Source organism: Tympanuchus pallidicinctus, unplaced genomic scaffold (genome assembly GCF_026119805.1).
Source record: "Tympanuchus pallidicinctus isolate F22 unplaced genomic scaffold, pur_lepc_1.0 scaffold8, whole genome shotgun sequence".
NCBI lineage: Eukaryota > Metazoa > Chordata > Aves > Galliformes > Phasianidae > Tympanuchus > Tympanuchus pallidicinctus.
In genome coordinates this window covers 51,990,069-52,003,593 of record NW_026294802.1, presented here as the reverse complement: position 1 = coordinate 52,003,593, position 13,525 = coordinate 51,990,069, and the positions used below count along the sequence as shown (strand labels likewise).

At 42.8% G+C, this 13,525-nt stretch overlaps 1 protein-coding gene across 10 annotated transcripts in view; it reads left to right on the top strand.

Annotated features, from left to right (window-relative positions):
• Positions 1–13,525, top strand: part of RAPGEF1 (Rap guanine nucleotide exchange factor 1) — a 76,473-nt gene that overhangs the window by 30,643 nt on the left and 32,305 nt on the right. For all 10 annotated transcript variants that reach the window (XM_052669348.1, XM_052669349.1, XM_052669347.1 and 7 more), the window contains 7 exons: positions 818–996; positions 4,126–4,282; positions 7,983–8,071; positions 8,476–8,628; positions 10,082–10,205; positions 11,464–11,647; positions 12,219–12,731. In XM_052669348.1, coding sequence (XP_052525308.1) covers positions 818–996; positions 4,126–4,282; positions 7,983–8,071; positions 8,476–8,628; positions 10,082–10,205; positions 11,464–11,647; positions 12,219–12,731 — 1,399 coding nt within the window. The remainder of the gene's footprint in view (positions 1–817; positions 997–4,125; positions 4,283–7,982; positions 8,072–8,475; positions 8,629–10,081; positions 10,206–11,463; positions 11,648–12,218; positions 12,732–13,525) is intronic.

The window sequence follows — 13,525 nt, the reverse complement described above, 5'->3', positions numbered from 1 at the left end:
GCTCCTCAGCAGTGAAGTTCAGTGACTGTGGGTGGGCTGTGAAGCAGGAATGGAAAGGGCCCAGCCAGCAGCTTTGTCGGAAGGGGAGACAGCAGCAGAGCTCAGGACTTCCCAGATGAGATGGAAATGACAGGGTAGATTTGGACTTAGGCTTCAAAAGTCAGAGCTGCGTGGGACTTGGGACTCCTTTTATGGATCTGGCCCCTGGTTACTAACCGGTGCTGCCTGTGAATTGTTCTTCCTGAAGCCTTTTGGGCTGCTGGCCTGATTTTGTAAAAAAGCAGCAGTTCAACTGCTGACGAGAGTACGGGGAGCTCACAATGCCCATAGGTCATTAATTCTTGAAGCTGAATTTACTGAAGAGATAATGGATGAAACCTGACTCTGCTAAGCTCTCTGCTCCTTTCTGGCAATGTTCAGTAGTTAATTTAAATCTCACTTAGGAACTACTTGTGGCATTAAAAGTCCTCCAGGCATATTCTGTTAAACTTTCTTTTTTAAATAGCCCTGTCCAGAATGCCATTAGGATGTCATACATCGCTTCTGAATTTCCTTTCCTCACTTTGACGATGGCACAGAAGTTGGTGGCAACAACTCAGCTGTATGCCAGTGAGTTGTTCCCTTCTGCAACGTTCATTCACTGATGCCAAAAGTTAGCTTTCATGGTCTGTCCCTATAAAAGCTGTGTGGGTTCCCTTGACCCAGCACCATCACAGAATGAATTAGGTTGCAGACCGTTCTTTGGGTAAGTAAAAGCAACTTTTCCCTTTAAAATCCTGATGTTACAACATTTCTCTCACTTTTTCCTATTCTTCAGAACGTATCATGGCTAGAGGAGAAGGAGAAGGAGGTCGTCAGTGCCCTGCGCTACTTTAAGACGATTGTGGACAAAATGGCAATTGATAAGAAAGTATTAGAGATGCTGCCAGGCTCAGCAAGTAAAGTGCTGGAAGCCATCCTGCCCCTGGTGCAAACGGACCCACGCATCCAACAAAGGTAGCTTTCCTTCTTGGGTTTTGGAGCTATGGCAGACCAGCAGGCTCCTCAGCTTCTTTCTTTTTTTGTGTATTACGTGGCATGTGAGTTGGAAAGCAGTATAGTAACAAATAGGTTGACTGCCATTTTTATTAAGTGGTGGATAATTTTCAAGCACGACTTAAAAACAAACTCCATGCTGTGAACAAGTCCATGCTATGGGAAGATAAAACAACTTAGAAAGGTTTTAAAGAGGAGGAAGGAGTGATGCTTAGCATAAATGTAAACATTGGGAATTTACTGATTCTCTTCAGATTCTCTACTATTTTTGAAGTCCACAATGGGATCCTAAAAGCTAACAAATTCCAGTAGTTTCTGCCTGAAGAGGAACTTGTCTTCAGGGTAATCTCTGCATTCAATTCATCCATACTGATAAAAGTCAGCCTGCACTGTTAGTTTGTTGTTAGTGTTTTATTTTATTTTACTGGAGCAGATACAGAACAGAAATAAACAAATATGTACTTCAGTAGATCAGCCAGTCCAAGTTCATTCCTGTGTGCTCTCCACAGACTGATTATAGGTTTGCTCTGATGCCTGCTGTATTACATTTAAACCAGTTAGACGAGTTTGAAGTCAGAAAAGATGTAGAAATTGGCCAAAGCAAAGCTTGACATCCATTGAGAGGATCTGTGGTGTCATCAAGCCACAGAGATCTGTCTGCCTGCTGATTATAGGTGATGGAGAAATTGATTTAAAAAAAAAAAAAAAACCAGCAAACAAATAGCATTGAACAATAAGAAATAAGCAAAACTACTATACATGCAAAATTAGGCAGAAAAATGCACATATATATTTTTATAATTGTTTTTGCTGAATCCTGCTGGTTTTTGCTCGGTTCCTGTTTTCCCAGTGTCTCCAAAACTTTTGTTTTTGAGATGTTCAGTGCAATTGTGCTGCAAGAAAGGTTTATGGTACGGTCAAGACAGCTGTAGGGTGCCAATATTTTATTAACAAAGATGTTTAGTGCTGTCTGATCCCAATACATAGGGCATGCTTTTATCAGATAGCACAAAAGGAAGGAGACAATGGGTGAGTACCAGAGCTGTGACTGAGACGGGGGGGCTGCAATTTAGGTTGGGTTTGTGGAAGTACAAAGAGCAATAGCTGTTAGAATTGGAGCATTCATCAGGCTTCTGGATTCAGGCACAAAAGTTTCTTCCGTTGCTATCAGGTTTCCTGCAGTCATTAAATTCCTGACAGGCACCTGCTTTCACTTAGTGAAAGAGAGAACAAACTTTCCTGTTACATCAGGAGAACATGTAAAATGTCAGCAAATATTTTTAGGATAGAAAATGTCATCTTTGTAGTCGCTTGCTTTGATTTGTGTATCCGCTGGGTGATCTTTCCTTCCAAGAATATATTGGAAATAAATATCAGCTAAGTGGTCTTCAGCAGCAGCAGTATTTCAGACGGCTCTATTCTTCAAATTCCTTGTACCTTTTCCCTTAGAAGTGAGGTAATATAACCTTGACAGCTGGATATCCACATTTAGCCTGTAAGCAGAATTTCTGTAGTCAGTAGTCAGTGGAGTCTTCCTTACTTAGTGATGAATCTCTCATTCTGGACTGCAGCACAGATCCCTTGTGTATGTTCTGCCTTGTTTGGCTTTGCAGAGAAAAAGGGGATTTGTCATCCTCTAAAAGCCACGTCCTTTCATGACTACATATGCACTTTATTTATTTTGAGTAGTGGCAGGACACAAAGGGGTGCTTTTGATGGTAAATCCCCCTCAAGAAAAGAGAGCAAGACTTGTGTCAGTGTGGAAGAAAGCCCTACAATTACTGCTGGGCTCCTTTTTGCTTTAGGGGGAGGGTTTGCATCGAGGAAAAAAGTAATTAAATCTAGCAAAAATAGGCTTTCAATTACTGCCTCCTTAGAAGGAAGCAGACCGAAGATTAATCACAAAGAAATCAAAGCCAGAGAAAGAGATGGAGGAGGACCCTATTTAGGAAATATCTCCTACTAAGTTAATTTCATTTAAAATTAGAACAAATGGCAAGCACTGTGCTTATAAAACAAACAAACGAAGAAGCCCTTGCTGCTGTCTGTATCCCTCTGGCTGTAAGCTGACAGTAGTTGTATCCCTGGTTCTGCAAACAGCTCTCACCTAAATAATCTCCCTCAAGTTTGTGGGTTTGGTGCTCTTCTCACAGATAATGAAATGATTGGAGTTAAGCCAGTGTCAAATGGGTGCCAGAGAGAAATGGGAAGATTCAGAACGCTCGTATCTGTGATGATGGCAAGATTGCACCTTCTCTTATCTCTTTATGGTTTTGATGCAGTTTGAAATTGATTTAATTTTGCGAAGAATTGCCATCAGCAGCACTGTTAACACACCTTGTTTAGTAATGAAGTGTTTTCAGAGCGGCCAGGAAAGTGCCTCTGAGCACTGGTGTTACAGTTAACTTTTATTTAGAGTTGTCGTCCTTCCAAATTTCATTTCTTTTCCTTCAGAACAATGGCTTGGGTTCTGGTTCTCATTAAAAGCAAAACAAAACAACACCCTTCCTCTTCCAAACCTGAAATTCATTCAGCTCAGCTTTTGTAAAGAAGCAGGTTTTAATTGCTTGTTTTCAGGCATTGTAAGCAGTGGGAAAATTATTTCTAAAGGAATGATGCAGTCAGCTTGCAGTTATGTAAAGCGTTTTCTGAGGGGAGTTAAGAAGGAAATCATAGATAGCACTGAAATAATATCAATTAGACATAAATGCAGGATATGGTAGTTACCTTTGAAGTTGAGGCATAGGATGGGGGTGTGGATTAAAAGGGAAAAAGCATTCTTCGTAGCACTGCTATGTTAGCTTGCAGCTCACATTATTAGCTGGTTGTGCTTTCATGCTGTTGTTCCATTTGGCTCTAAAGAACAGGAGAGCAACTGCAGCGGAGCTGGAAGCCCAGGCTTTGTCACCTGCTGAACACAAATCATGAATGTCAGAATGAAAAGGAGAATCATAACAGTGGATAGTGTAAAATACTTTTAAGCGAAATGCACTTCAGATCGTGCTCTCTCTAATAGCATTTGATAATATCTCTGTAACTGATTATTTTTTTTTCCCTTTTTTCCTGACTATTTCCTTCCCTGCCATCCAGTTCTGCCATCTCATCCTGCTACAGCCGTGTGTACCAGAGCCTGGCCAACCTCATTCGCTGGTCTGATCAAGTGATGCTGGAAGGTGTGAATTCTGAAGACAAAGAGATGGTGACAACTGTTAAAGATGTCATAAAAGCTGTTCTGGATGGAGTTAAGGTATGTGAGGCAAGTTATAAAAAGCATACAGGTCTGTATTCTAGAAGAGATCTAGCTGAAAGTCAGAAGCTTTTGAGTGCTGGTAAGTCCTGCTCTTTCAGTACGCTTACCTCTTACATCAACTGCTCTGGAAGTGAAACGGTCCTGCTTGGTACTGCTTAAAGACCAACATTAATGGTTTGGCTATTAGTGTGCACTTCTAAATGTTCAGCCTGGCATTTGGATGGATTGCCCGAAGCAGTAAATCTTAATTGAGTATTGTATTAAATTTTCAGCAGGTAATTCCCATTCTCTTTGTCTCCTATGCAGATTACAGGTCTGAGTTTGCATGTTTTTCTGTCTAGACAAAAATTAATGGAAACGCTTCCTGTCAATTCCCATAGAGAATCAAAGATTCCAGCTTCATCTTTTAGCATGGATGTCAAAGTGTTTGTCAGTGATGCAGCACCACTTTCAGCAGTCAGGTTAGGGTGTGGGACAGCTGATGAGCTAAGCTCAGTTTTCTGAAGATTAATTTTTTTGTAACTAATGGGGAACATTGAATGGAAACCTTTGTGTCCTTTGTGAGACACACAATTCCCTCCCTGCACACCCAGGAAAAGCTGTTGGCTTTCCTTCTGTGTCCCAGGAAGTTTTTGGTACTTATTATTTGTGACCGTTTTCCAGACTGCTGAAGGCCGCAGAGGCCGTGCATTCAGCTTCCCAGTACTGAAGTTAAAACTTTCCTTGATTTGGACAGAGAGAACTGTCATATCTCCTAGGAATCTTATTTTGAATACTGTAGAGAAGGTTGAGCATCTTTAACAAGGGCTGAACTGGCAGAGCAGCGTTTAGTTCAAGTACAGCAGGAAATTTGGATTTTCAAGAGCTGGAGCAGGATCTTCAACTGGATGAATGTGTCAGGAAACAGCATCTTTGACTGTACACAAAATCCATTTAGTTTTTATTATCTGGAATTGAATGTGAAAATCCAGTGAGTCTCCCAAGCTTTGACTATCATGCTTTCAGGAATCTTGACATGTTATTTGCGTGCTCTGAATATCCCTGTAATGTTGCTCAAATACAGATACTAAACCCTACTGTGACTTACCAATCCTTTAAAACAAATATCTTTGAAAGAAAACATTTCCATCACCTAAAGTGGACAGATTTTCTAGGATTATTTTGCACAGTATGCCCTTTAACTTTAAGCTCCAGATTTGAGAAGTAAAGCGGGTATTAAGTTTGCACAGCAGGATGGAGAAGAGTTCAGCATTAAGTCTCAGCTTCTTTGGTGCTGCAATTCAGCAGCCATTTGCAGCATACGAAAATCTGCACTCTTGACAGCTGAGCAGATGTAGCCTGATAAACAGTGCGAGAGTTCACCCTGTTATCACCTAATGAATCTGCAGTCCCGTGTTACCACTAGCTCCAGGTTACAGTTGCATGAAATTTGGGACACCCACTGTCCTTTCACTTCAAGCAAGGCTTAAGCACCTGATAGCAGTTGCTTCACAACCACAGCAGGGTGCATGGGTGGATGGATGGATAAATGGATGGAAGGTCATGGATGTCTGCTGAGCCAGCCTAGGCTGGAAGCAGTGCTGGCATAGCCGTGCAGTGCTGAGCCTGAGCTGTTAACCTCACTGAGCTGTATCAGTCTCCTCCTGCTGCTAGACTGCAAGTTATTTTGGCCTTCCAGTTGGACCTGGCTTATGTCTGGTCAGGTTGGAACACAGTGAGAGCAGATGTGAGGCCGTCTGGGTAGAAGTGAACGTCTGCCCACCAAGACTCAGTGTTTGGAAGTGCTTTGTGCTCATCTCCTACTGCATAGCAAGGAAGGTTTATTTTAGAAGGGCCAAGCGAGCCTTCAGGTCTGGAAGCAGAACTGAGAAGCTGGACACTTCTCTGCTGTGGAGAGCCTTTTTTGTTTTTCTGGCAGATCACACAAGATCCACTTCCACATTTCGGTGTTTACTTCCCCCTTTATTTTCAGAATTGAGCACAGATGACTTGCTTGTTCACTTGTGCTCTTTGCTGTTTTGATGACAGGTTTTAGTGCCTTGCAAGCTATATATAAAGGGGAAAAAAATCCTTGTTTTGATTACATAACTTCTTAAAAATCCATCTCATCTTGGAATTTCCAGTTTGCTGAAGTAGTATAAGTTTGTGGAGAGGCTTTAATTATCTCTAATTACTGCTGCAGGAATCTCTTTACTTGCTGATAAGGAACAGCATAATGTGCATCTGGCTCAGTTGCATGCTGATTACCTCTGTGTGTACATTGAAGATCTTGGCTTGATTTTCAAACACTAGTTCTCATTCTGGGGTTACTGAAGAGGAAAAAAAGCCAGGATTGAGGGAATCGAGCGCTTTTGTGCTTTTGCTAATCGAGGTACTTCTCAGCAGATGCCAGGTTTCTTGTCTGTCTGTCCCAGATAGGAACATCTTCATAGTGTTAGCCCAGATGGCCATTTGTATGTGCTGTGCTTGTGCACTCTTATTCTTCCCCATCAGTGGGCTTTTCAAGACAGTTTCTTTAAAGCTGAGCATTTTGTTGTGCGTTTGGTGGACTCTCTGCAAATTATTTTTGTGCCCAAAGTCATACCAGGAATGTAAGTAATATATAGTGATATAATGGCCAAGTCAGAATCAGTTGTGATGTGCACTTGGACATGTTGAAGTGGATTGCGGTTTCCATCCTTTACACATCCAGGGTGCTACTTTATTCTCTTTGTGATTATTGTGTTGGAAGAGGAGATGACCGTTTCTGACCTCAGCAGACACAGACATGAAGATGATACTGGAATGATGACACTGTGTGACAAGCTGCTAATAAATAAAATTGATCCCATATAATTTCCTTTGCATAACATGCTGGGAAGCCAGTAGTGTCAGGAAGCACTGCCAGTTATGCAGCCTAACTGTGAGAGCGCACGTGTTTGTGTCTGTGAGCAGCAGGTCTGTTTGTTGGCCTCAGTCACCCATGAAAAGTTCTCTCCAACTTTCTGGAATGAGTGAATGTTGCTTTGGCTGCTGGCAGACTTGGAGTTCAGGATTATCATGCACTTATCTCTTTATCTACCGCCTTATCTGCCTACAGCAGATATGCTGTAATAGTTCCCTGAATGATGAAGACTTTCTTTGCTAACAAGTTAAAAGATGGCTCCGGGGCGAGCAGGCCTTTTAATAAAGGTGTTCACTATTTAATTTCTTGTTGGATGTCTTTCAGAAACCAGCCTTTGAAACAAATACGTGACACGCACTTGTTCGTGAACTGTAAAGCAGTGATATAACTCTTTTACTGGCCAAGTGAAATACTTCATCCAAAAAGCATTTATTTACTTGTATTTATGTATGTAAAGTCAACTTGATATTATCTAGGGCATTATGGGGACTGGAACATATTTGTGATGAAAGAGGAAGCACAGCAAAAAGAAATGTATGTGGGTTTGTGCAGAATCCCCATAGGGCTGCAGTTTGTGAGCTTAGATATGGCTGAACTGCTGCTGGGTGCATGCTGCTCCCTGACCACCTCATTTGTGTGGCTCTCCACTGAGCTTACACCCAGCTCAGTTCACTGTCCATGTCAGCATTAACTCCTAAGTGGGTCCCCAAAAGTTTATTGCAGTAGAATCCTGTTCTGTTGTAGCACGTTTGAGTGCAACATTATGCATGTAATGATTCTTTTCTTTTTCCTTCTTTCCCCTCCATCCACCAGGAGCTGGTCAAACTCACGATTGAAAAGCAGGAGCACCCCTCTCCCACAAGCCCTGTTAAACCCAGCTTACCAGCATGTAAATCTGATAGGTGGGTCTCTTACAAACATTCTTGTGCGTGCCAGTCCAGTATAGTATCTTGATGTGAGGTAATTTCTGGTTATTGACTGATAGTTGGATTAAAGTACTGAGTTGTTTTCCACAGCAGGCAGTGTTGTGTTCTTCGTGTAGCCTTATGCATTACAGTGGCATTACTTCAAGAGAACTGTATGCAGTGATAGAGAAGATACCAAAATCTGGCAGTGAAACATCACTTGGCTGTGACATGTCCACATGTTACTCTGTGTATGCTTCTAATTTTACTTGCAGATGTGAATTCTTCCTTCTGCTGTAGGTTTCTCTTATTGCATATGATGTAAAATATATATTAATCTGTCAGTGTGCTGCATTCTGACTGCATTTTGTGATCTGCAGTCTGTCTTTTGCTTGTTACAGCCCATCAGAGCTTCCCCTTACAGACCGAGAAATGGAGATCCTGAGCAAAACAACTAATATGACTCAATCAAATGAGCTACTGACAGACTCCATGGACGAAGAGGTTGCACCTCCTAAACCCCCTCTGCCTTGCATTCGTGTGGCAGAAAACAGGTAATGCTGGCCAGCCAGCTGGCAGAAGAGTGGCAGTGGCCCTTAGCATCTGTTGGTTACACGTTCTTGTCAAAATGGGTACATGAGGTCACAGGGTTAGTGATGCTTCTGAATTTCCAGTTCTCCTGAGTAATTCTTCCCAGCTCCTGGAATCTGTTTATGACTTCATGCTCTTTCTGGCTTGTTCTGAGCACTACCCTTCATTGTCTGTGTTTTCCTTTCCCGTTGTTTTTTTTTCCCCATGAGGATGGTACAGTGCCTGAGACTTTCCTATGAGAGGCACTGCATAAATGCATTAAAGCTTTTATTTAAGACTACATAAATACACACCATATTCTGTACAACTCTGCACTTAGTTGCTGTTGCTGTTTCCAAAGGAAAATGCTTTGTTAACCTCAGTTGGCAATTGTCAACCTGTTCTGCACGTCCAGGTGGCTCTACATTGGTTGTCAAACTAAGAGTGAAAGGAGCTTCTACTGTGTGAAAAAACTCTTTTATTTAGTTGTACTTAGCCAGCTCTGTGAGTAACCACATGAAAGTTTCTATGTTCTATTTTGGAAGGAAGAGAAAACCTCCAGTTTGCAGCTTTTTGGTGTGTGTATGGTGTTTTTCTCCTTTAGTACTGGTGTTAATAGATGGTGTGAAAATGCTTATCGTAAGCTCATTTGGAAATGCAGCATCAGGGGGACTGTGGCTGGCAGAAAAACACCTCATTTCTGGGTATTTTATGAATTTTCTTGGGTTATGTATGTATAAAAAAATCCTGTTACGTTCCAGGAGCAGAATATGTGTGCTCTTGGGAACTTCACAAACTTGATGATTGCCAGAATTGTCAGTAGAAGCAAAACTTAAATACACAGTGGTTAAAATCTCAGTGGTTACTACCAATGGGTGTATGATAATGTATCTGCAGCTGATGAAAGCCACAGCTTGGGCCCATGCAGCATGTATGCCTGGTGACTCTGACAGTCTACTTGCTCCAAGGAAAAGGGCATAGAGAATTTCCCTGTCCTGTAGGTTGCTTCAGCTTTGAAACCCCTCTCAAAGCTAAAAAAGTTTGAAGAGGAAGAATGAGAAATTTCTGTGAACGGAAACCTTGTTCGGGTCAACCAAAACATTTAATTTGGACTGCCACCGCTTTTATGTGAGAATAATTGCTGTGCTAATTAGCTTCATTAAAAATAATTTTTAAAACAGCAATTATTTTTGTTTCTGAAATACCGAGTCTTCTCCAAGCTGAAAAATATACATCACTGAACAGGACCTTTCCTGTGAGAGTGCTGTTAGCTCGGGATTTGTTAGGATAGACTCTTTGTTGAGTAGCTCCGGGTCAGCTTTGAATGTGAGCTTTTTGATCCTAACAAGGCAGAGGCTATCTGAGAAACAAGCTCCTGAAGCTTCTGAAAGCCTTTTTGGTGGTGATGGAAGCATCAACACCTGTTGTGTCTTGCAGTCCTCCTCCAGCCTTGCCCCCTAAAAAACGACAGTCGGCGCCTTCCCCAACCAGAGTGGCAGTTGTGGCCCCCATGAGTCGAGCCACCAGTGGATCCAGTTTGCCTGTTGGAATCAACAGACAGGTAATGGCATAACCCCTTTGTGAAATCCAAAGGAAACGTCCTGCAGAAAAGCTCTGTGACCTGTGCAGTGCAGTTCCTGCTTGTCCCAGGCAGCCCTATCTGGAACAATGCTGGGATGGAATTCTAGCAGCAGGAACATCAATGTAGTCAATGATGTGAATAGTTGGGTTTTTTTTTTTCCTCATTTTGGTGTTGGATTTGAGTAATGAATGAACTGCTACCAAACTCTGATGCCTTGAGTGTGAAAAGCTGAGGGGCTGAGTGTCTCAGTGTTGCATACAGCAGGGAGTACAGTGGTTTGCTGTATTTACAAGATCCTGCCAAGGTTTGCTTGCAGGCCAGGGGTCATGCAGCAGGTTGACATTAGAAGCCTATATTTTTGCATTTCCAGTTTAACATGTCAATTAACTTAAGCAATAGTTTAAGCATCTGCTCTGACTGCTGCTGGTGCTTTGGGGAAATTTGTAAATTTTCTGGTAGAACTACAGAAAACTTGTGACAGCATGTATTAGTCATGCTCTGTCACTTGTGCTAATGCAGAGTTTACAAGACTGTAAATAGTTCGTTTTGCTTTACACCTTCAGGAACTTACTGACTCAGCAGTGAGAACTTGAATTGTGCACCAAAATCAAATCTTGCTCTCAGTCCCCAGAGCTCTGACGTAAGAAGCCTCTGCTGTCAGTTGGCTGACCCAGATAAAGCTGTGGTGGTTTTGCAGTTACTGGTGCAATCTCATTTAGATTGATTTGCAGGGATGGGAATACCTGTGAGGTTCACTTGCAGCTTGATGAGCTTGAGGTAATTTCTGAAATTGAAACATAGCCAATGGGCACCAAAAGCTGACGTCAGCTGTATCCCATTATCACCTGTTTACCCTTTGCATGCACAAAGCTAACCAAATATTTAATAAAGCCCCAATTATTTAACGAGAATTTTTGCCTTCTGGTTACCCAGTACAAATGTCAACAGCTGGAGACATCCACTGTGGATCACAGCATGCCCTGGCCTCCAGCAGGTGCGTGCAGGGCTCCTTTTGGGGGCTGCTCTGCTCTGTGCCCTTTACCCAGTGGGAAGCTTTCTGGCTTCCTTGTGGGCTTGTCAACTAGGGCGGGCAGCAGCACTCATCTGCTCCCTTCCAAGTTTTCTTACAGTAGCTGCAAGGTGTGTTCCTTCAGCTGTATCTTATTACTGGCAAGCTGCCGAGAATGATGGTAATTTGTTGTTTTGGTTGTTTGGGTTGTTTTTTTTTTTGCTTCAGGATTTTGATGTTGACTGCTATGCCCAGAGAAGGTTGTCAGGTGGCAGCCACTCCTACGGGGGAGAATCTCCTCGCCTCTCACCGTGCAGCAGCATTGGCAAACTCAGCAAGTCCGATGAGCAGCTCTCTTCTCTGGACCGTGACAGTGGTCAGTGCTCCCGCAACACAAGCTGTGAAACATTAGGTGAGCTGGGCTGGGCCAGGACTGCTGCAGGAGCCCTCATCACCCTCGTTTGGGAGCTGTCATTGCTGTGGTGCAGAAGTAAATGGATTGTGCTTGCAACTGTCGTCTTGTAGTTACTGAAGGCAGTTCAATGCGAAATGATATCCTGTCAGATAGGAAAAAGCCCAGGGGAATATGTTTCCCTAGCTAGAGATGATTGTGTTCAAACTCAATTCAGCTCTCGAGTGGAATGTTTTGTTGGTTTCAGGCTTTTCTGTAGACATCAGTAGGAAACAGCAGGACTGTTAGGCTTAGGTGATGCTTCCAGGTACTAGAAAATAAAAATCTAAATGTGAAATATTGCAGTTAAATACCCATTGAATTTTTATTTGTTTGCTAGTATAAAGGTATGGGTTTTAAGCATGGATTTTACAGAAAGTAGAGCAAGATAGTCCCTGCTGCAAGGAAGTGCCACTCTGATTACATGAACTGATTAGTTAACTGGGAGAATGAGATGGGCAGAACTGAGAAGGGCTGAACAGTAAAAGAGAGAAACTAATGGCTGACTCTTCTTTTCTCTCTTTTTAACCAGATCAATCAGATCACTATGACCCAGACTATGAATTCTTGCAGCAGGACCTCTCGAATGCTGATCAGATACCTCAACAGGTGCCAGGTATCCTCAGCCCCTTGCCAGAGTCCCTGGGTGAGTCTGGCTCCCCTTTCCATGGACACACTTTCCAGCTCCCACAGGGCAGCTCTTCTCCACTGGAATTCTGCAGCCTCTCAGGAGCTGTGCAGCCAACAGAGACCCCTCCAGCTTTACCAGAAAAGAAGAGGAGAAGCGCAGCCTCTCAGACTTCAGACTCAGGCTGCAGGGTCTCATATGAGAGACATCCTTCCCAATATGATAACATCTCAGAGGATGATATGCAGAACGCAGGGTCTCTCTCATCAGTACCCTGCACGCCATTTGCTCCTATTTTGCCCTTCCAACAAGGAAACTCTTCAGCACCAGTTGAGTTCATTGCTGATTTTGCTGCTCCAGATTCTAACAGTGACCCAGAGAAGCCACCACCTCTGCCGGAGAAGAAAAATAAACACAGTAAGCAAGATCTTATGTTTGGGGTTTACTTTTAGCTTTCTCTTCCATTTGCCATGCTTCTGATGACCCCTAAGTTATGGTGACCCCAAGGTAATGCCTTTGAGCTAAGTATTGAAATTGCTCTTGGTCGGTATCAGATGTGAAAGGAAAGTGCCAGTCCTTTGGTGGACAGAGAGCCTGGAATGGTGCAGGCCCTGGGGAGGTGGCAGCATTCAGCATCTTCATTACTGTAGTGAGAACATTTTATTTTTGTTTGCACAAGTGTGAAGCTTTGAGCCACTCTTCCAAGTTTTACTGGATCGTTTTCCCTTTTTGTGTCCTTTGTATCTCCCCCATGTTTATGAATGTTTGCCTAGAAGAAGAAAATGGGGTACTGTCCAAGAGCTCAGAGAAAAGGCTACTTTTCTGTCCAAAACTGAGGGTTGCCAGTGCAGTTATTTGACAATAGGAAGATAGTCCCTTGCGTAGCTGTGCAGGGCAGCACTATTAACCTTGTGTCCAATACTGTTTTGCTATAGGATCTCATTTCCTGAGTGCCTGAGAATTTCCCACATCATTAAGATGACCAGCCTCTAAATGCATAGACTCTACATCCCCAGTCAGACTCCTGGCTTTCATGACCTTATTTTGATTTCCTTAATGTTCATGGCTGAAAATGTGTGAAACCTCTTGCAAGAGGAGCAGACATACTGATCTATCAAGGAAAGCTGTGGACTACACAGTGGGATGTGGTACTTTACCAGTCGCTGGCTAGCTTTGCAGTTGCATGGGGAAGTAGTGTATAAAAGGTCTGG